The sequence below is a fragment of the Gasterosteus aculeatus genome, chromosome 1 (assembly GCF_964276395.1).
Source record: "Gasterosteus aculeatus chromosome 1, fGasAcu3.hap1.1, whole genome shotgun sequence".
Taxonomy (NCBI): domain Eukaryota; kingdom Metazoa; phylum Chordata; class Actinopteri; order Perciformes; family Gasterosteidae; genus Gasterosteus; species Gasterosteus aculeatus.
Window position 1 is genome coordinate 26,011,890 of NC_135688.1, and position 23,075 is coordinate 26,034,964.

Here is a 23,075-nt window from a genome sequence, read left to right on the forward strand (position 1 = left end):
TGAACTGCAGTGTTGTGTTTAAAAACCACCGGAGGTTTTGCTCCCTGGGTTTAAATGGGTCACAGCTGATGCTGAAGCGTGTGTGCGCTCATGTGTTCATCTTCCCGTCTCTCCTCCTCGCTCCGACGCAGGTTCGGCGTGGACTGCCAGACGGTGGAGTCCAGTGCAGACACGGTGGTGCCGGCATACAGCGAGACCCGCCGCCACTGCGTCTTCCAGGCCGACCTGCTGCTGTTCAGCTGCGCCGGGGCCCACCAGACGCTGCGGCGCATCTGCCCCTGCCGCGACTACATGAAGGGCCAGGTGGCGCTGTGCAAAGACTGCCTATAGCACCGACACTAACGGGCCCCCGGAGGGGGGGGACGAGGGGAGTCGAATGAAGTCGACGCAGCCCAACGAGCTCTCCATCGTACACGCTTTAGTGGGAACGCGTCTGGACAGAAGACACTGCGTGCGGCCACCATATTTATCCCCCCCCCCCCTCCCCACAGGTGCAGGAAGCGAAGCTGCCAGCCACGTACACCCACACCCTGATTCTGCGGAAGCAGGTGTGAAATTACTTGAATCGGCCCCCTCCTCCCCTCCAAAGCAAGGGAGCCATCGTAGACTTGAGAGTGCAGCAGATGAGCTGCGTGCTCCTTCAGACGCAGCAGTGAGCGCGCCTGTTCGTCTTCAGGTTCAAGGGCAGCCAAGGACACTCAACCCCCCCCCCCAGTTTATTCTTTGGTAGGTTTTCACTGGAGTCCCCCTTCCCCCTTTCCCCACACGGCGGCTAAAGAAGAACCAAGTTTTACACTGTAACTGACTCGTTAGAGCGGACGGGGAGAGTAGATATTTAGTTTTTCATCCCAGAGCGTGACCCCGGACTCTGACTCTTTGACCCGTAAGAAGGCGGGAAAAAGTCCAGGCACATTTCTTCCTCCATTCACTTTGAAAATCGCACACGCCATTTAAAGGTCGAACAAAGCGGATCTGGAGTGAGTGTGTTCCACGGGAAGGCCGGCAGGCCCCCTGTAGGAGTGTCCGTGACCAAGTTATCGAAAAGTTTGAATTAAAATAAAAAAAGCACGGATCCACACTCGCCTCCCAGTCGGCCAGAAACCGTAATGACAAACACGCCAAGGAGAAAAGACTTGCAGTTCCTCGTTTCCTCTTCAACAGTTCAGATTATTAGATTATTATTATTATTATTGGTGAAGAGAACAAGAAAATGTATATAAAAGTCAAATTCATAGTTCTTGTGGTGAATTGGGAATAAAATGCACTACGGTAATCTATGGGGTTAAACAAGATATTAGCAAGACTGTATAAAGTTTCTTTTTTTATTTATTTTGTATACAAATCTTTATCTTTGTGTTTTGCTGGAAATCTTTTTTTATTTATAGGAGGGGTGTCTTTTTTTTCTTTTTATTTATGAAGAGTAACTTAAACAAAAAAGCTTGCTTGTCTTTAAGTGTGTGATCAACCGGTCGGAGGCTTCGCCTGCTTGTTTTTTCCACAGAGAGGAGAGAAAACATGTTTGGGAAGGTTTTACGCCTTGATAAGCTAAAGTAGGGCATTCGGCGGGAACCTGTTTGAATCATGGCAGCGACTCCTCATACCCGCTGAAGATGGGCCCGACCCCGGCCCCCCCGGCGGTAGGCGGCAGAGGCCTGGCGCACGTCGTGCTTTTCGTTTCAAGTCAGTCGTTGTCGTTTGCTCGTGTGAAATCAACACCGTCTCATTGTCAGCTAAGACTGTTTTTACGTTTCTTTATTTTTTACTTTTGTAAACAGGTACGTGATTCTGCCGCCAAGTTAGCGTTACAAAGAGAAAATGATGTGCCTTTTTCCACGGTTTAGTTCTGTCCCATCAGAAGAAAAAAAGAATGAATCGGTCTTGTGATGCAGCCTTTGCAGAATCTTTTTTTTCCCCTTCCGAGTCAGTTTCAAAAGGGTCACGTGAACTCAAACCATGTAATTCCAACTTAATACAATTTAAAAAACAGTTTCTATTGAATCAGTCCGAGCCTTGTGATGTGTTACGTTGGGTCGAGGCGCTCGGGTGGGTTCTCATGGGCTATTTAACACGACCATAAGAAGGTACATTTGGCTCACACAGCGTTTCCTGTATATTCCTGAAAGAAAAAAAAATGTCGTAATGTAGTCTACATGTTTTACAGTGACTGCATTACCCACATTTTAGAAACATCCATGTGAACGTCATTATTGTCCTTTCTTCCCCAGTGAACCAATGGTGGAGTGCAAAGCGTCATTGGCTTATTCTAGAAGCACGCTGTGTATCAGACTATCAACCGCTCTGGAGAACCGGGCGGCCCGTCTTTGTAAACCTCTGCACCGAATGTCACACGAACACGTGATCGGCTTTTTCAAACTCCAGCTGGTTTGAATCCATCAGTTGGCGCCCAACGTCCGAGCAGCGGCGATTGAAATACGCAACGACAACTTTTTGTTTTGTTTTCACAGTCCATGACGAGTACGAGGGATATAACTTTATTTTTAAATAAACCTTTTTTTCTGTGACAAAAGGCTCAGAGTCTGGTTTAATATTTGTGTCACATCACAGCAATACAGATTTGATATTTACATCAGCACAGAAGAGTACAGTTCAGGTGTGTGTGTGTGTGTCCTTGTGTCCATCAAAGTCATACAATGGTGAGCAAAAAGTCTGGTTAATTTTGGGCCTTAAACATTTTCGGCACAAATATATCTCCATTTGCTAAACAGTTCTTACGACCTTAAAATACAACTTTAGTATTCAAATAAAAGTCCTTAAAAGGGACAAAACACAGGATCAATACGCTGGCACATTCAGCCGTGTGTATATTTGGTTGCAGTGAGACGAGACGTCCTCTTCTTCCTGCTCGTGTAGCCATGGCAACCAAACGCCTCATCGCCACTTACCATGTTCCACAGTCGGCGCACAGCGAGCAGCATGGGTAAGGCCTAACACAGTATTTACTAATAAAGAGCAGGAATATACTAATATATACGGATTTAAAAGCGTCCTCGGGGCCCCTGTGCTGCAGTAACTCGGGTTTGTGCTTTTACACATATTTACTTTTTTAGAAAAAGGAAAGAAACGACCCGCTGTGAAGCACCAGACCTAATTCAAGACCCCTAATGAAAATCCTATCATCTTTCTTCAGAATTGAAATCAGAAAATGAACAACATGAACCCGTTGTTTATCACTCCACAAGTTCTAAAAAAAATAAACACGAGGACCACAAACAACCATCAGGCGGGCCTGTCCCTCAGCCATCGAGACTAGAAGAAAGACACTATAATATTACTTTAGCCAGACTAAGTCATGAACCACAAATAAGAATACATTTTTATGTGCAGTGGTGGAAAGAAAATCCTTCCCCTCCTTCTAGTAGCGCTACATCCCTCCCCAGCTCGGAAACCAAGCCGCAGGGAGCCCCGACTCATCGCACAATCGACTCATCGCACAATCGATTCAGCACAATGACAGCGAGACCGGTTGTGCATTTCGAGCGAGCGTAATAAATGTCGGCCTTTGCAGCCTTTGACTCCAGCGTGAATACCGTGTTGTGCATTGGAGGCCTCACGGCTGTAGTAGTCGTCTCCAACAGCAGATGGCGCAGGTTGTGAATGTAAAAAGAAGAAAAAGGAAAAAACGCATTTTTCCCGGGTTCATCTGTAAAAAAAAGACCACCTGAAGCTGCCGTTTTTCCCTCCTGTCACGCGGAGGCCGAGTGAGGTCACGGCTCTCGTTAAGCAACCGGATCCCGACAGATTTTTATCGTCGCTGAATCAGAGCCAACAACAATGTAGATAAACATTGTAAACAGCAACTCGCATGTTACCGAGCCCCTCTGTGTGCTTACCACCCCCGTCCCCCACCCGGGTCAAATGAGCCTTGTAATGATATTTCCTCCGGTCGCAATGAAAAGGTAAGACACCATTAGTCCTCCACTGCTACAGCAGAGGCCTCTCAGAACCACGATGAGGTGCGGCTGAGGCATCAACTCCCTCTGGTGTCTGCGTGTCTCAGGGACGCCGCGGTCCGAGCGCCATCCCTCATTGGACCGCATCCCGCTCAGTCGACCCCCGACGCCCCTCTTCCACGTTTAAATGTGGAGGCATGAAACGACACACAACCCACGTTTAGTGTTAATAGACGGATAAATATAAATGTAAAAACACTTAAAAGGGGGCGAGAATTTCCCCCCGTCTGCAACGCTGTCATCTTCAGTTCAAATGAATGACGGGAGTGTACACATAAGCCCCGCCCCCCACCCCCCGTAGGGCTGAATGTGATTGTGGAGAGAGCGCGGGGACTCGAACCCCCGTGCCCCTCCTGTCGGCCGGCCTCCCCGAAACCCTCGTCTACCCCCCCTCCCCTCCCCCGCCCCGTGCCGTCCGTCACTCGAAGCGCTCGTAGTTCCTGGTCTGTCGGAGCCGTGGCACCATGTCGAGCAGCAGCCTGCGGAGGGACGAGAGGCCTTTTAGGAAGTCCAGCCGGCTCGCAGGGACCCAGCAAACGGAAGTACTGTGGCCCCTGATAACTGCTCCATAAAGTTGCCGCGGATGAAAAAAAACTTTGACCCCACATTACGTGACATGTTATCAGCACAAACGATGTACCTGCGGAATAAGCGCTCACTTACTTGACTCCGTAGGCGAGGATGATGAGACCTATGAGGACGCCTATCGCCCCGTCCAGGTACCACACCTGGGGCTCGTGCTTGAACACTTCAGCACTGATGAGAATGGAGAAGCCCATGACTCCGCCCACCAGGGAGTTGAATCCTGCAAAGACCAAACAGAACGTGTCTCCAAACACAGTCAGCTGATGAAGAAGGGGGCGGAGGGGGGGGGGGGTGGTGTTCTAGCCTGTGTTGACCCCACCCCCCCTGCTAAGAGTTTCCCATGGACATGTGATACTGGCTGCTCGGGCCTCTAACACTATGCAAAGAGTGTGGCGCCGGGCATGTGACATTTTTTAAATGTCTCTTACGTCTGTCGGATGACTCAAAGGTCATCTGAAACATGCCGGTTTAATTGACGAAGGGCTGTGTGACCCCCCCCAGTGAGAACGCGAGCACGAGTGAGTGTAATGGTCACGTTTGCAGCATTATTATGCAATCCAAGTCCAAATGACTTGGAGTCAAATGTACTTAATGAGTAAAATAAGAAGGTGCGCGTGTGCGTGTGCATACCATCAGTGATGAGGGCCCGGCTAGTGAGCACTCTGCCGAGCATGAACTTGACCACAGCCAGCGTGATGCACAACAGGCCGCTGATAATGGACACACTGAACAGGAAGTCATCCTGGGGGAGACGGAGGGAGGAGTGGGAGGTAAATGGTTAATTCCCATTTTAGGATGTGAACCGTCTTCCCAGTTGGAAACAGTACAAAATGTTTTGTTGAAAAAAAACATGCATAGTATAGTATGTTGAAAATAATGATTCTCTAGTACAAAGGTCTTCAACAGGGGGTCCGCAACCCCCAAGGCGTCCGCGAAGGTACTGGAAGGGGGTCGCGAAATTTTTGGTTGATAAGACAATTTTTTAAAACCATTTTTTTCCCCACAAATGTAAATGTCTTCAGAATCAGAATATTATTTATGGTCTTTAAATACACATTAACATGAATCCAACATATTGAAGCGAACGGATAAATTGACGGAGAAGACGTTTCCCTCAGCGGCTCTCAAGCTCCGGTTCACTCACTGCTCCTTTCATGCGAATACGACAGCGCAGGCACCAGCTAATCAGATTGCGTTTATGCTCACGTCTAAAGAGCGTGAAGCTCAAAAATAAAAGATGGCGGACCAAACTCTGTAGAATAGGGGGTCCCTGCTCCACCTCGCCATCAGTTTGGGGGACCTTGGCTTGAAAAACGTTGAAGACCTCTGCTCTAGTAGTCCAAAAAGTCTAAATATAGTTGTGTTGAATTTTTTTTTTGTATTTTCTTGAGTAAGTTATGTAAAAGCTGTGAAGTTATTGCATGCTATATACGAGTAAACAAAAAGCCATTAAAGTCACACTACAGGATGCCACTCAAATTTCCCAGAATGCTTGAAAGTGAGAATGGAGTGTTTCATAAAATGTCAGAATACAGAACATCACAGTATAGTAATCCAAAGAACAACTACACATCCCAACATCTCATCACGTTATGCGGTCAGACATTTATCTAATCAAGTTTTGAGTTGAGGCCATGAATTACACAGTGACCACCATCTTTGGCCGCCATAATCCGACCGGTCCTCTCTTGTATTTGTGCCAACGCGACCCAGATGTAACGCGTGGACTGAGGAGAGGAAGGGGAGCTGCAGAGCACTCAGCGCCTCTGCGGCAGCATTAATATTGCACCGCGGCCCCGGAGCCATGAAAAGCTGGCATGCTTCAGAGGGGAGGTGGAGAGAGGAGCTCGGCACGCTGCACAGACCCGAGTCAGCGGTGTGACCACTGAGCGCGCGAGGAACAACCACGGGCCCAGATGGGACAGAGTCACTGGGGCCTTCCAAACAAAATGAACATCCCAGCAGCGGGGAGACGGCTGCGCCTGTGGTTTTGGCCGCTATTAATTGGACGCAGAGGACCAGGCGTTAGAAACCTGACACAACCGCCTCCCTCCCAGCCCCCCCTTTCACCACCTCTCCCCACCCTCTCTCTCTCTCTGTCTGTCTCCATCCGCCTCTTTGGCGCCGCCGCACACCGAAGCAGCTGCTTTATTTACCGAATAAAGCATCTGAGTGCCGCGTGCTGTGAGGGCAAGATGCAAGATGCAACAAAACGAGAGCCTCCACATTTGTGAATGACTATTTTTTAAGGCTCTATGTTCTCATATCCAAGCAGAACAGCGTGTGTCGACCTCACAGTAGATTCAGCTCATCCTACGGAGCATGTGATCACGCTGTTTATGTTCTTATTTACACAAGCACACCGGCGTGAGTTAGATAATAGAGCCAAAGTGGAAACAGGCACTGAGACTCTACGGTATTTCAGCACACCAGAGCATGATGATCCAATATAATGATCCAATATTTACTCATCATCATCACATCCTTTGAGGCATTTCTAGTGGCGTGACGATTGCTCTGCAAAAGGGCAACGAAACTATTTCAGGAGGTGTGGGAGCTCAGAGTCTTCACACATGACGCCTGTGACATTCTTCCTCAGCAGCGGCACCACTGCTATACCACTGTCACACACACACACACACACTTTTATAGGGCCTATTTAGCTTGAACCTCCTTACCACTTCGGGTAGCAGCTTGGTGGCCAGGTCGTGGATGGCCTTACCCATAATGCACAGGGAGGACAGAATGAAAACCACGCCCAGGATGACACAGGCTCTGTGGAGGAGAAGAGACTGAAGTGAACCGCGAGCACATTTGAGTGACGATTACAAAAAATATAATAAATATATCGCTGAAAGGAATTTTCCCCACAACTCTGAGACGATCCCTGATGACCGTCGACTCTGTCACACCAGCGTACAGGGCGAAGATGCTCTGCTCAGAGAGACCCGGCAAGAAGCAGCAGATGTCCGTTCAAAACCGTTACCCAATTAACAAGGTCTCCAGGGAGACACCAACACAACTGGAGCATGCGTTTATGCGTTGCTACCGGCGCGTCTTCCTTCCAGAATGCTGTTCTCACACGGCGCTCGGGAGTCCTGTGCTCTGACCGGATGAGGTAACCACGGCAACGCCCAACATCACCCCAGGGAGTCCACAGCAGGACCCACACGCACAAACACAAACACACACACACACACACACACACACACACATATACCATCCCCCTGTTGTTTCTTGCAGACAGCCGGTGTCGACCGAAACACTCGTAGTATCAGCGGTCTCTCACAGAAGAGTCTTTCTGACATCACACGCGGCCGCTTGAATCGAGGCGCCTTCGTTTCCTCTGACACCTTGGAGCTTGTTACCTTGGCAACCGCTCTGTACCCGGGGCATCACTTCCCGGGCCATAGCTCCTCTCTCAAACGCGGAATAATTCTCTGGTTGTCGGTGGTTTTCCTCACTAAACTAACGGGTACACGAAAAGCAGCTGGAGGAGAAAAACGGAAACGCAATGCCACAGTATGTGTGCGTCGGTTAAAGCGTCTGTTTATATTTGCCTACATATATAATTATCATTTTCAGAAAATGTGTGTGATTACAATCTCTGTGCGTGGGAGAGAGATGGTTCCTTTTCTTTCATTCAGTAACAGATGCTTTGGTTTTGGTTGAGTTTCTTTTCCCCCAAAGATCAGATTTTACCCTCTCTGGTAATCGCTGAGACTCATCAGATACTGTGACAGACACTCGCTTTTCTTTTCTTTGCCGCTCTTTCAATCGCCTGCTTGCGGCACCCTCGCCATTCAGCCGGCGCTGAAAAGGCCCACCTGACCTCCACGCACACACACACACACACACACACACACACCATTGTCAGCAGGTACAGATAAGACGCGAGGCGATCTGCCCCAGAGGGACTGAGCCGAAGAGGTCCGGTATCTGACACACTCCTCTACTGGGCGAGGCCGACTGCACGCGCACACACACACACACGCACGCACACACACTAGACGTTGTGTGGGACATTAAAGAGGATCACTTTGATCAACAACAGGAGATTTGAAGGAATACATGTTAGGATATCCTGCGAGATGCATGTCATGTTGTCACGTATGTGGTCATATGTGTGGGCTGTAATTAATTAAAGACGATAAAATGCAAACTTTTTTCAGGCCTTTTCAAGCGTGCGGCGAGCGTACTCACATGTACTCTCGGTGGGCCGAGTGCACGGCCGCGGCGTTGCTGTACCGCCACAGCACGATGGCCGAGGACAACACGTCGAGCGTGGCGTCGAACTGCAGGGGGGGGGGAGAAGAGCGATGGGGGGGGCAGGGACAGTGTTACGTTCTGTTGTGGGACCCGGGCGAAGGAAGCGGGGGGGTTGAGGGGGGGGGTCTACGGTCAACTTACGGCGAACCCAAACGCTGAGGCGCTGTGGCGCATGAAGGAAACAGCTGGAGAAAGGAAACAAAAAGAGAGAGAGACCGAACGAGTCACATTTCATTTAACGGGGAAAAATATGATAATCTGTTGCTCAACGTCTGTTATTGGCGACGAGGAGCCGTGGATGTGTTGAAATCACGCCACCACCCGCACACCTGCACAGTGGCGGAGGGAGACAAACGAGATGAAACACAGATAGGCGGTGAGGGTGGGGGGTTGTGTGTGTGTGTGTGTGTGTGTGTGTGGGGGGGGGGGGGGTCCGCTCCTCGCCGCACGGGTTTATTTTTAGCGACGCTCACTGGGGACCAGACGCTCGGCCCTGCATCGCTTTGCCTCTGCCTCCACTCACTTTCTCTCTGCTGCGAGGAGAGAAAAAACGTGCCCCCCCCCCACCCCCCCCTCCCTCCCTCCTCCCCACACACACACTCCCCGTCCTCCTTTCTCACACCTCCTTTTTTCCCCCATTCTCTCCTCCTGCAAAGCTCCTCTTTCCTCCATCCATCCTTCGTGGCTTTATTGTCTCAGCTCTCTCTGGGCTGAAGGAGCAATCATCCACTTCCGCGGAGCGGAATGAAAACGGAGAGGAAGTCTGCCTTCGCGGGTTTATAAAACACACACAAACGACCACCGGAATACAAATGAGTGGGTGGGATTTCTTTATTTATTTCTTATCACGCCAGAGATCTGCAGGGATGCGGCATGGAAGCGCAACCACGGATCGTATAGAAACCAATTGATCTATTTGGCGACGAAAAAGAAAACCCACACGAGCAAATGCAACAAAATCACGACAACCTGTTGTGTCACAGGACCCCCCCCCCCCCATTAGTGACGGCTCAGAGAAAGTAGCAGGAGGTGTCGTGAGGCTTTTCTTCTTTTGTGCACGGGTGAAGCACCCTCTTGTCTTCGCAAGTTAAACTTCGCAAGCTTTCACACGATTTTATACAATATTTTAGTCGATAGTATCTGATTTGAAATGGAAGGAAAAAAACAAACGCCTCCCCCCTCTTTGATCCTCCCGTTTTCCTCTCCCCCTTGCTCCTTCGTTAGGCGTGGAGAGAAAAAGAGAAAATGAGAGTGTAAATGAGACGGCCGCGGTTCGTCAAAGCCGAGCGCAGCGTCGGCTAATTGGCTCCCAAGAAAGCTGTCACACACACACACACACACAGATACACACACTCTGTCAGATATGCCAAATGTATGAATGCCGCTAATCTATGACAGGGTTCGATACCCAGCCGCCATCAGCCTGTCATCGCGCAGAGCTGACGGGGGAACTGCAAATGAGTGTGTTTGTCAAAACGCAGAATTACTCGTTTGATGACGATGATTTTTCTAAATAAGGCCGATCGGACGCGAGCGTGTCCGCGCGTCGTCTCTTATATCCAAACGATGCTCCAGAGGCGACGCTTTCCCACACAAAGAGAGAACAAAGCTCGCCGACGACGTGCCCGTTGGACGAGAGTCTGGTTCTTTGATCAGTGTCTCGTTGCCGGCGTGGCCTCGTGCAGGGAGCGTGTGATTCTAACAGCTGGTTAGAAACAGGATTCTCACGCGGCCTCGGTCCGTTCCAACGGCTCTTGTTTACAGTGCCGCTCCCTTTCATCGGGAAAGAGTTAAGCACAAAATCAACTGAACACAAACACACACACACCAAAGACGGCCTTCCGGTTTGCTCGTCCTTCCAGCGCATCGGAACAGGAAGCGGGCAAAATGTAGGAAGAGACACGGACTGAACTCTAGGAAGCGGCTTCCAGAACAAAGCGCCGCACTGAACCGAGTGGTCCAACTAATCCAATTCCAGCTCCTGATTTCGTCCTCAAACAAGACTGATTAATTATTGAACCGCTGGGTTTTCTTCCCCGTCTGTGCCTGTATTTCCCCGGGGAGCGCCGGGAATCGAAATGAACCGATTAGGTGTGTGCGTGACGACGCATGGTACCAAAGGGGGGAGCCCTGTCCGAGAGGCATTCTCTCAAAGCGAAAAACACGAAACCCGAAGGCTGTGCTTCTCGCTTGCTATCGGCCTCGCGCATCACCGGAAACCCGTCAATCTGCAGAGCGACGGCTGAGCCCACCAGCGCGCATTCACCGCAGAGCAGGAAGAGGCCAACGCAGCGTGGGGTGCTTTCTAAAAGCCACCTGACACTCAAGTTTGAACCCTTAGGAAACTAATTCAACCAGACAAAAAACGCGGTCATGAAACATGACTAGAATTAGATCGACAAAGTGAGTGGCTTCCTTTGAGATTTAAAGACATCTTTCTTTATTTCTACAAGTCACGCAGAGAACCAGAATGTGTGCGACTAAAGGCAAAGTTGTTCTGCCTCTCACAAAAGTTCACCGTCGCTTATTTTGATTTGAAGTGGAAGCGGTCGGGAAACTTATTGACGCGTTCTTCACGCGGTTCCTGGCGATCAATCAAGGCGCCGCCGTCACTTCCTGTGGGCTCGGAGGACGGAAACCCCCCCCCCCCCAAAACAGAGCAAAACGATGAGCGTACTCACTGAAAGCGGCGATGGCCAGGATGATCGTGATCACTATGGAGACCCAGGACACCCAGAGAGCTTTCTTGCGGTAACTCTGCGCCTCGTGGGGCTTCAGGCGCATGCTGCTTTCCAGGAGGCCTGCAGACAACGACACGGGGCGCGGTGACACGCCACGTGCAGACACTCGCTGCTTTCAAGTTCACTTTACACATCGGGAAAATGTGCATTTCTATCATTGTAATCAATAAACTGACAATAATAATAATGTTGTGTGTTTTTTGAATACGCAACAACAGCTAAAACATCATTGGCGAGCATACATACGGCTCCGCGGTTTATTATTAGTTATTAATTGAGTTCTAAACTAAAGCATTGGACTGACTAAATGCTTCACCTGATGATAACTCCACAGGGGATCACCAGAGGCACTGCGGTTCATCCTGTGGGGAGCATGAATGTCTGAACTTTCCTCCATGGTAACTTCGTATAAAAGTTGCTGTGGCTTTTCGCTCAAAGGTAAAAGTAATGTAAATTTCAACCCTGGGGACCCTGAACGAAATGTCAGGGTCCAATAGCTGATGAGATATTCCAGTCTGGACCAAAGCAGTGCTGGATTTAAATGAAACCATGTAAGAAGTTCTGTGACCCAGGTGACCCCCCAAATAAACACTCGTAGAAAGGAACTTGTATCTTTTTTTGAGTTATTACATGTACGGCCACTTTATTATACAGGAAGGATTATCAAAAGGCTCAAGTGTTCTATAATAATAATAATGATCAAAAATAGAGTAGTAAGAATGCATCTACTCCATTACAGTGACAAAGACATATTTCCAATATCAACATGACATTCCAAAAGTATCCACTCGTGTATCCACACAGAAAACGGTGGTAACAGCATGAGACTTGTGTGTCCGTGTGTGTGTGTGTGTGTGTGTGTGTGTGTGCGTGTGTGTCTGTGTTTACCAACTTTACGACACATCGCCTACCTCCGTCCTCCACGCTGTCCGTGATCTTCATCTCCTGGTCCATCTGCAAACCCTCGGCCGGAGCCTCTGCGTCGGTCTGCCGCTGCTGGGACTCCGTCTGCTCCGCTACCACCGGGTCCGGGACGGCGGGGGGGTCTGGCGGTGCGGCGTCGGTCATCGTGAGGGGGCGGGGGGGGTTGTTGGGAGGGGAGGGGTCGCGGTTCAAATTGAGCGGGGAACTCCAGAAATGTCACACCTGGGAGAGAAGGGCAGGCTTTGTTTGCCCTTTTTTTCTTTTTTTTTGCTACTGAGGGAGACACCCGGAGACGGAGAGGAGGAGGGAGACACCCGGAGACGGAGAGGAGGAGGGAGACACCGGGAGACGAAGAGGAGGAGGGAGACTCCTCTGCCAGGGCTGCAGGTCCAGTGTCGATAGATTTGCGCACCGTGAGGCGAAACAAAACCGGAAATTAACAGATGGTGAACTTCAAAACAAACGCCTGTGTGTCACCGGAAAAAGGGAGAATTCGAGATCGTATATTTAGCTCAAATATAAATACATTTAGGCATTTTATTTTTTTTAATCAATTAACTATTTTCTAAGTCAGTAGCTTTTCCAAAACGCACATATTTACGGTAAAAAGCATTACATGGTCAAATTTGGAAGACAGAATTCTGGGTCGTTTAATATTAGCTTATGTAGACTTTTTTGCTCATGAAAAGGTCTAAATTATTCACTCGTCGTTTGTTAAATGTTTCAAGGTGCAAATGTATATATTCCATTGGAAATAAGACTTATTGTGAAGGCGGAAACCGGGGCTGGTTTCGGTGATGTTGCTGTGGAAGCTGACGGACTCAACGCGCTCAGACCGGACGAGCCGCGGATAACCGTGTTATAGGATATATATATAATATAAAAATAGCTAATAAAATATATATATATATTACCTTGTTCTTATTACCGTTTTCTGTGTGGATACATAAGTAGATAGTATTTTTATCGGTCCGAGAAAGCAGCGACTGTTCGGATCTCAGGCTGTGGGGAGGGACAATAATACACCCGTGCTTTCAAAATGTGGACATTTCACAGTAGCATGTATGATTGTTATGTGGATTCCTGCTTCGCTAAAGCTACAGTTTACATTGCCCTTGTTGTGATGGATCACCTGGGACCCGAGGTTTTTTTTCTGGGCCTCTACTGCCGCTCAGTGGTAGAAAGAGAGAAATGCAGACCAGACGACGCTGTGCGTGTTATGATAATTGATTGTTTTGTGTTCAATTAATTAAGAGGCTTGCTCTACACAGCCCCAATATTTTTTTTAAATATTTAAAAGAAATGCAAAAAGCTCTCGGTAATGCAAAAAACAGGTGTGACCCCTTGAAATACGACACCAACAAATCAACAAGGAAAACCCGGTGACGGTACATATGCCTTAAACGCCTGAAAGAACCAATTTATTTCTGCACAAACGCTGTCCCACACGTGCACCACTAAAGCATGGCCACGTGCCATGCGCACCGCCGGCCGCTGGTGGCGCTGTTCAGAAAAGGGCCGACCGGTCTGGTTCAGCCTCGGCTTCTCGCCTCGTCCTTCCGGTGCCCCCCCGTCGCCCCACTCCCTCCCGACGCTAGCACCGTCGGGCTTGGCTGTGGGAGCGTAATGGCGGTGCACCGGGGACCCTCTACGAAATGGCTCTTCACCCGGGAGCAGCTCGAAAACACGCCGTCTCGACGCGGCGGAATAGAGGCGGACCGGGAGCTTTCTTACCGGCAGCAGGCCGCCAACTTGATCCAAGACATCGGCCAGAGACTCAACGTGTATCCTTTCTGAAAGCGAGCGGCTAGCCGGCCGGGTTAGCTCGAGTTAGCGTTAGCTTACTGGAGGCCTGGGCGGCAAGGCCGGGTTGAAAATGTATAATTATACCTCGGGAACACACGTAATACATCCCCGGTCACGTACAGGACGTTCTCCGACGACACGGGGCATTTAAACTATCTCTAACTGTATTTAGGCTAACGTTCGCTAGGAGCATTTTGGCTAGCTTGCTAGCCTAGCTATTGTTTTGTCTCTTCAGAATGCAGATCCCATTGTTTGTTTGTGTCTAACGTTATCAGTGACACATACTTGCAAATGCTGTTTTCGCGTGTGCATTGAACATTTATCCGCGTTATTAACGTTCTGCTACGCGTGTGTACGGGTTGAAACGTGCGAATCGAGTGGCTTTAACCTGCATGTTACACGCTTCGCTAGCTCGACGATAACGTGTCACGGTTTCCTCTCCATGACTGTTAGCCAGGGTATGATCACCGTATGTTCTCCATGTGTTCTGCCTTAACTTTATACTCAGTTCGCAACTGATTATCAACACTGCGATAGTCTACATGCACAGATTTTATATGATCCACTCCTTCGGCAAATTCCATAGAAACGTAAGTACCACCGCAGTGTTGGCTGATGCCGTAATTACTGGTGGCACGGCTGTGAAAACTGAGCTGAGGTCGTTTTTTTCTCTCCCTCTCTTTAGGTCATTTCTCAGACTACGTTGTTCCTGGCAGCAAAAGTTGAGGAGCAGCCCAGAAAGCTGGAGCATGTCATTAAAATAGCCCACGCCTGCATTAACCCACAAGAGCCAGCCGTAGACACGAAGAGCAACGTAAGTAAACCAGGGACGGAGGAGCCAACTGTGGACTAAATGGGATTTATACCCAGTTGCGACGCTCTGGAGAGAAAGGAGAAGGTTATCTACAGCCATCGACGAGTCATTTGTGCTGAATGTCAGCTTTTCTTTGAGCAACATGCCGGTCAAATCCCAACCGGATGGGTAATGGACTTGTTGTCATGTCATGGCTCACTGAAATATATTTTTAATTTTATACAGTTACAGAGAAAATTCCCAGTTAAAATAATTAAGTTAGGGTGAGGCAATTTCTCTACTACAATCCCAGTGGATATAGAGTTGTCATGGTTGAGCTGTGATGTAAAGTCTTACAAGTCTTGTATAATGGCACAGAACCAATGCATGCCAATCAATCAAGGTCCCCCCCCCCCCCCCCCCCACACATTAGAGCATTTTTGGATTTTCCTCCATTTATTTCAAGTCCTCAAATTCAAAGGCTTTGCTATAACGGTCCAGTTAAGTTTTTGTATCCGAATGGTATGAACTGCAGGAGTACTCCCCTCAAACGGCCGTCCTTCACTACCATTTACAGTTTTCGGCTGGCGACGCTTTTATTTCGTAGGAAGTAGAATCCGATTTCAAATTCTTCATTGAACCCTTCCAGGCATTCCAGCAGCAGACACAAGAGCTTGTAGCCCTGGAAACGATAGTGCTGCAAACGCTGGGTGAGTGCTTTTAAAGCTAGTCAGTGTGGGTTTTGTACTGCCAGCCACCGCAGCGTTAGTAATTTCCTCTCAAATTTTAATAAATGTAAACTACAACGTCGCAGGAGACTTCGTCCTATTGGACGGGCGCCATTGGCTGATCATCTTCCCTCAACGTCTTCTTTTGCAGGTTTTGAAATAACAATCGATCATCCACACACAGATGTGGTGAGGTGTTCCCAGCTAGTGCGAGGTACAACCTTCCTTCTCCGCTTTTCTCACCACCTCTGAATTGAATGATTTACCTGTTTTTGAATGACTCAAAAGAATCCGCTAGTTTCTAAAACGAAACTTTCTCCTTCTTTTGCAGCAAGCAAGGATTTGGCACAGACTTCTTATTTCATGGCTACCAACAGGTTATTATCCTGTTCCCATTATTGCACTTTAATGGCACACTATGACTTCCTGTCCTGCAGGGCCCCCCTTCCTGTGTCCAACGCCCTGTTTGTGACCTGGGTCCCCGGGAACCCCCCAGTGTGGGGCAGTACCGGCCAGGCCGCAGTGTGCGGTGTATTGTACAAGGGCTCCTTGTTGGCACATAGGGGTTGAATGCACAATGTGGAGTGTAGTGGTGCTGTTTACCTCTCCAGGTTGTTTGGTACGGAGTGCATATGTCTAAAGAGAGAGAACTCAAATGGTAGCCTGAATATAGATTGCCGCTAAAGATTCTTAAACTTATACAGTGTTTTGGTAAGTATAGTTTGGTTGCTTTAAAAACATTTTTTTTGTTTGTACATTTTTCACCCTAAAAGCGCTAACAATCCAACTACAAAATACACTGCAAACTGAATGCTTGTTTCTGCGTGGCAATGCAGTTCATTAATCTAACAGTGGTTAGTGAAAGTGTATCGTAGCTCTGCTGTCTTTTTCTAGAGGAAATATGTCTGCTGCATAATCTGATTTTAAGTACACGCAGCTTCCAACTTTGATCCGATTGCGCTGTTGATATTTCCCTTTTTAGTTTTTACCGAGGCTGCTAGTTTGATATGCAAGTCTAATGTGATCTCTTAATCCAGGTGCAGTGAATAACAATAACTTATTTGTCAATAGGGAAGAATAATGATATTTGAGTAGAAGTTTAGCATGGTTGCTGTGTTTCTCCATGACTGAAGAGGTCAACGTCTTTGTTTGAAGACATGTCGATAATTCAACTATTCACCATAACGCAGCCAGCACGGTTTAATATCCATAAATGCAACCGTTATCAACGCGCCATCGCAATTTCTGCTCTCGTGCTGTAAAGCAGCAGCGTTGCACTGTAGCTTAGCGGGAGACGTTGTTCTCTCTGCCGGTAGGAGTGCGTGTGACGTCCCCGTTGGAATTTCGGTATGATTCTGAGACGCTTTAACACGCAGGAGCCAGTTTGCAGTGTAGTTTGGGCTCCAGGGTGCAGAGAGCGCTCGCGGGGCAAAACGCAGCGCCTTCCCATGTGTGATGTTGTGACTACTCCATTTACCCTGATTCATTTGATTGGATTTAATTTAATTGGTATATTCATCGTGATTGCCAGGAGTTAATGCTCATCGAGAATCATGTCATGTTTTATAATTTAAAACATCAATTGAAATCAAAAACATGTGGCTTAATCCACATTCAATACATCATGGAAGTGTGTCATTCATAAAACTAGGAACACATCCTAACAATTAGGTTCTTAGCTGTTCCTGTACATTAAGGTAAGTAATGTGCAGGTCTTTGTTTGATTGTCGGTGTGCTCATGTTGCCTCGCTAAGCTGCCTAAAATGTTTGTTTCGTATGTATGTTGTGTACACGGCCGCCACTTGACGATGGTATCGTCCTCCTTCCCCCCTCTGCAGTTTGCACCTCACCACCTTCTGCCTGCAGTACAGGCCCACGGTGGTTGCGTGCGTCTGCATCCACCTGGCCTGCAAGTGGTCCAACTGGGAAATCCCCGTCTCCACGGACAGCAAGCACTGGTGGGAGTACGTGGACCGCACAGTGACGCTGCAGCTGCTGGACGGTGAGAGAGTAACGACGGCCCGTCCGTCTTCTAGGACACGCAGAAGTGTCTCTTGTAGCGCGCGTGCTCGTGTGTAGCAGTACGAGTCGTGCGGTTTGCAGAGGTGATCACTGACTGTCGTCTTCGCGGTTTTCAGAGCTCACTCACGAGTTTCTTCAGATCCTGGAAAAGACGCCCAGCAAACTAAAGAGGATACGAAACTGGAGGGTATGTTCTTATTACTGGTGTTGGGGGGGCGTGGTGAGTACCACTGCGGTGCCGGTGTCTCACGTTGAGTTTGTTTTGGTTTTTAGGCCATTCAAGCAGCCAAGAAGCCAAAGACGGAAGGCCCGGCGGTGGACGGTACCTTCCAGGGGTCCTTGGACGGCTTTTCCGGTGTCGCCAGTTCCTTCTTCGCCTCCACCTCATCCGATTCCTCGGACATGCCCTCCCTCAACGGCATGGCAGCCTCCTACGGCTCCTACCAGCCGCTGAGCGATCACTTCTCCGAGCCGCCGGAGTTCACGCTGGTGAAACACGAACCCAAAGCCGCGGGCGGCAGCAAACACCAGCCGCTCGCTGTGAACGCTGCCGCTTTCCCGCGGCTGCAGAAAGTCTTGACTCTGGAGACGTACAGGGCGAAACACGCGGCGGCGGGGGACCCGGCCTCTCAGAATGGCGTGAAGGACGAACCGGGTTCGGACATGTACGGGGCCCCTCCGGCCGTCTCCTCGCACCACCACAAGAAGCGCTCCCAGGCGCAGCAGGGGGGCGACGGCCGGAGGGACAAAGGCGGCTCCAGAAAGGGCCGGCTGGCGCCGTCTTTTTCTGAGAACGGCTCGGCCACGGGCGAGGAACTCAAGATGAGGATAAAAGTGTCGTCTGAGCAGACCGGGGCGCCGCCCGGCAAAGACAAGCACAAGGAGCACCGCCACTCGAAACACGGCCACTCACACTCGCACAGCGGGAGCAGCCGGGGGTCGATGGAGGCCGCCTCTTTGTCCGCGAGGGCCCCCGACGTTGGCTCGTCTGGCTCATCTCGCAAGAGGCCTCACTCCGACCACCACCACCACAACAACCACCACCACCACCACCACCACTCCCACCATCACCACTCGTCCAAGAGCAGCAGGAGCAAAGGGGGCCTCGGCTCGTCCCACTACTCGACGGAGGGCGGCGCCAGGATGGCGGAGCACCACGACGGGAGCAACGGCGTGCTGCCTGCCAACGGACAGCACACCGACTACAAAGACACTTTCGACATGCTCGACTCTTTACTAAGTGCCCAAGGAATGAACTTGTAACCTCAGAGTCCGCAGCGTTGGCTAGAATTAAGGTATTATCATGTTAAGAATTTTAAAAGATTTTATTTGTCTTAAGTTATCGCAATCGTGCGTCGCCCCGTCAGTCGTCCACACACCGACTGTCTAAGTGTAAAATAAAAAAGTGTAAAAAGATATGCATAGAGCCGTGTGCTACTAGCTCGCAACAAGAAGACGGCAGCTGGAATAATGATTCTTTTAGCTGAAATGATTTTAATGTGCATGTTTGAAGTCGAACAGAAGTGAAGGTGGAGCTAGTGTGACCGTTTACAGTCTTTTTTTTTTTTTTTTGGTATGTTAAGACATTTTGTTCCACTGAAAATCTCAGGTCTTAAACTTTTTTGATAAAAGAACGAATCTTCCTCTGTTTGGGTTTTATTACCTGTATCCATGGAGATGCATCACCTCGACAGAACTGACGTTGGTCTTAGGAAACACGGTCTGCTTACCTTTAAAAGAGGGTGTCACTAGTTGAAAAAACATAACAAATGTGAGGCCGACCTCATTTGCTGTCTGTTTGCTGTGGGCTTCCGAAGTGCAGACACTTTACATCTGCTGTGAAAGTGCATTTAAGATACATCGGCTAAAAGCCTTGTGATGATACCTCGTCAATCGCTATACAGTATGATACATGTTATTAACTATCAGAAAATGCAGATCTCTGAAATAAGAATGTGTATATAGGACCGCAGGTGAGATTCCAACCTGTTGGTCCAGACCTTCCTCCGTTCAGTGTATCTTGAGATCTAAAGCAGACTATGTATTGATGAACGTGACACAATGTGTATTAGGAGCCCAAATAAAGGTTATCAGTGATTTTCTGCTCGTAAATGTCTTGACGTAGAACCAGAACTATTTATTTCACCTTTACCAGTTGTTTGGTTGGGACATTCTGTAGCGTGAACAAAACAAGCAAAGGACCCATTTACTTCTACCGATAAATTATTCATTCCTTGACATGTTTGCAAATTGTTGAACATTACATGCAAAGTAGCCATATGGGTATTTTATTGATTGAATAATTGAGACGTACACATGTCTATCATAAAATGTCACATACTGGGATCAACGAGTAAAAGACAACTTTTCCTTCTGTGCAAAGACCGTCCCGTGACATATTTGGGATTGCTTTGACTCCAGTTTCACTCCCGATTTGCAAAAACGCTGCTGTCGGTGCAAAATAAAACTCATCTTGGCCTCTGAAAGCATGCACAGCGTGCGTAAATGAAAAGAACTGCCAAATCATGCAGATGGTTTAATCCCAGCCGCATAACATTGGACTTATTCCCCATTGAACATAAGCCCCTCTCTGCCGGTGAAGATATAAAAAGTAGGGAAACGTTGCTGTCGGCCCCGCTTACACACAGCAGATTGATCGATTATGTTTCGGGATGACACTTATTAGTGATGCCGAATCGGTAATGGGAGTAATGCGGTTGAACCACTAGATGAGCAGGATATTTATATTAGTGTGAACCTTTTGTGTCTTTTAGCAGCAAAACTACCACGAGGGAATGATTTTTTTATTTTGTTTTTGCCGGTGAAGGCGTATTTGGTGAAACCTTCCATTGTTTGGGGGGGGGGGTGTCCAGCTCTGGTCCTCTGTCGACGACTCGTCCCGTGGGCGGAACATAAATCAGTTTCCTGATAATTAAGCAGCACTCTCAGAGCAGACGCAACGCTTTGCGCCGAGTATTACCGTCTAATTTTAGCGTGGGAGACAATGGGGAAATTCAGCGGGGCGACGCGTCGGTGAAGACTCAACCATCTGGACCTCGTGGCGCACCGGTGGGAGGGCGAGGATTTATTTTCGGCAACCTCACGGGCTGAAAAAGAGACGCCTACTGCTCGATGAATCCGCAGTGAGGCTTTTCTTTCCCGGGCTTTTATCTGTCAGCAACAAATCCGAGAATTAAGAGCCATCTGAAGCCGAGAAGCACCGTCCAAGCTGTTAATTGCAATAACCATTCCGATCGGTTCCAGCAGCTAAAGCGGCAAATTAAAAGTTAGATGGACGATTAAGTTACTTTTAAAAGATGAATCAAAGAGCGTCGTTCGGATATTATTATATTAGGTGTAAAAAAACGGCGTCATTTCAAAGGATTTAATTTGAGAATGAAAAAGGAGCTATTTGTCAGTGCGCAGCAATAAATCCCCTTTTCATACACGCGCTGTTCCACCAGCTCGCGGCCACTAGGTGGCGGTGTTACCCTTCACCCGAGGGGGCAGGCCAGCAGCCACACCAACATCCACTATTTGTGCTTTTGGGAGAAATCTTTATTTTTTTTTTTTAATGAAGTGCAAACAAGACGCAATTTTGAATAACCTTGAGAGAGAGAGAGAAAAAAAAGGTTTCCATGCCACAAATCCAAGGTGATCCTCAATCACAATAATCTCACGCGTGCTCGTCTGCTCTCGCGGGACCTGATCTCTTCTAATTAACAGATTCAGTTAACTGGCGGGCAGATTGGCTCGCGGGCAACTTTGATGCTTCCCGCACTTGTGCCCATATGGGTCTTAATGCAAATGATGCCCAGGAAATTGTGCAGGAAAGTGGCCTAATTATAAGCCATTGAAAGTCCATTGTCATTTCTTTCTGAGAGGTCCCACTTGAAAAATCAGAAGCGGATAGAAACCCCTCTAAGTACCTGAGATGGAGCCGGAGGGGGGAAAAGGACCGGCCCGAGCTGTCATTTTGCCATGGTAACGCAATTATGTCCAACGATTGGCAGCAGCATAAATTAACCCCAGTCTTGTGGTTTACTTCGTTCCCCACCAGTGCTCAGGTATCCGTTTCACACGGAGAAATAAAAAAAAAAAAGGAGCTGCGGTGCTCTCTTTAGCCAGCTGTTCTCTGTGAAAATAGAGACATTATTTCACAGTTTCGCCCCTGTAATTATTCCCTTTACTACCTCGGTTTATTTTCTCCGCCCCGATGCAAATGCATCCTCTCGCGGCCCGAACACCAGAGACTCGTGTTTGTGGTGCGAACCGCACAGCACCAGCTGTCCTTTAAAAAGAAGAAGAAAAAACTGTTGATGTGAAATGTCTTCCTCCCTACTCGTCCCCGATCATCAATAATTCACAGGCTTCGACATTTGAACTAATTATGGTGCACCAATGGCCTATTTGAGAAGGGTCTTGTCAGATGAAAGCTGCTCGGCCCTTCCCGTCAGGCGGTGCAGACGGCGAGAATGAAGCGACAGCTGAAGCCATTAAAATGAATGGAAAGCACCACTAACAGTCGTACACCTCTTTGACACGCGCGCGCACACAGACACCTCGCTGACAGAAAACACACACAAAAAGAAAAAATTAATATGAATTGCTGCCTCACACAGACATGCATAAAGATGACGTGCCACTGTAGGTCACGCGCACAAACACGTACACGCCACCTGCGTGGGTTGTTTGGCCTCCTCATCCAGACCTCTCTGGTTTTAATTAGCCTGCTGCTGAAGTGTTTTCCTTTGTACATCCTCTGAAGGGCGATGATAAAGGCTACAGCTGAGATGGAGGCTCTCCGCTGGTTTGTTTCATTAGGGTGCGCATAATGGCCCTGCAATCACAACACCGAGGAAATACCTGCCCTGACAATTATTTCCCCCCCATGGGCTTATACTGTGCCGTGGCACCGGCCGTCGGCACGCCTCAACTGGAAGGATCTATAGGACCAATAATAATGGAAATCATCGAGTTTTTTTTTAATTTTGTGCCAAATATCAAAGCGGTAAAGTGACACGAACATAAAGCTGGAGGAAGGAAACATTTAGCTTAGCACAAATAATTGAAACGGCTAGCCTGTTTGTGGCAAAGGTGGACAAAATTCAAAAATCCTAAATCTACACTTCCAATCGTTGTGCTAAGCTAAGCTAAATACCTGCTAGCTTCACAAATAGCACGGACCGTGGCATCGACCTCATCAGCCTCATCTACAGCGGTAACGGAAGGATCG

General features: G+C 48.6%; 3 protein-coding genes across 6 annotated transcripts in view; 2 read left to right on the plus strand and 1 right to left on the minus strand.

The window, feature by feature from the left end:
• mgat5 (alpha-1,6-mannosylglycoprotein 6-beta-N-acetylglucosaminyltransferase) overlaps positions 1-2,527 on the plus strand; it is a 44,420-nt gene extending 41,893 nt beyond the window's left edge. For all 4 annotated transcript variants that reach the window (XM_040177670.2, XM_078099330.1, XM_078099334.1 and 1 more), the window contains one exon: positions 132-2,527. In XM_040177670.2, the coding sequence (XP_040033604.2) occupies positions 132-330 (199 nt within the window). In that variant the 3' untranslated portion in view covers positions 331-2,527. The remainder of the gene's footprint in view (positions 1-131) is intronic.
• LOC120820223 (transmembrane protein 163a) lies at positions 2,446-12,915 on the minus strand. Its single transcript, XM_040177749.2, has 8 exons — positions 12,478-12,915; positions 11,507-11,626; positions 8,967-9,010; positions 8,760-8,851; positions 7,235-7,331; positions 5,187-5,298; positions 4,635-4,776; positions 2,446-4,450 (listed from the first exon to the last, which is right to left on the minus strand). The coding sequence occupies exons 1-8, from the start codon at positions 12,632-12,634 to the stop codon at positions 4,390-4,392; spliced, it is 825 nt and encodes a 274-aa protein (XP_040033683.2). The 5' UTR covers positions 12,635-12,915; the 3' UTR covers positions 2,446-4,389.
• A 726-nt stretch (positions 12,916-13,641) lies between these two features.
• LOC120820243 (uncharacterized) lies at positions 13,642-19,936 on the plus strand. The gene is made up of 9 exons (XM_040177781.2): positions 13,642-14,274; positions 14,805-14,886; positions 14,982-15,110; positions 15,739-15,799; positions 15,969-16,031; positions 16,149-16,194; positions 17,656-17,819; positions 17,956-18,026; positions 18,113-19,936. Exons 1-9 carry the CDS (start codon positions 13,955-13,957, stop codon positions 19,100-19,102), a joined length of 1,926 nt encoding a protein of 641 aa, XP_040033715.2. The 5' UTR covers positions 13,642-13,954; the 3' UTR covers positions 19,103-19,936.
• Positions 19,937-23,075: the final 3,139 nt, after the last annotated feature.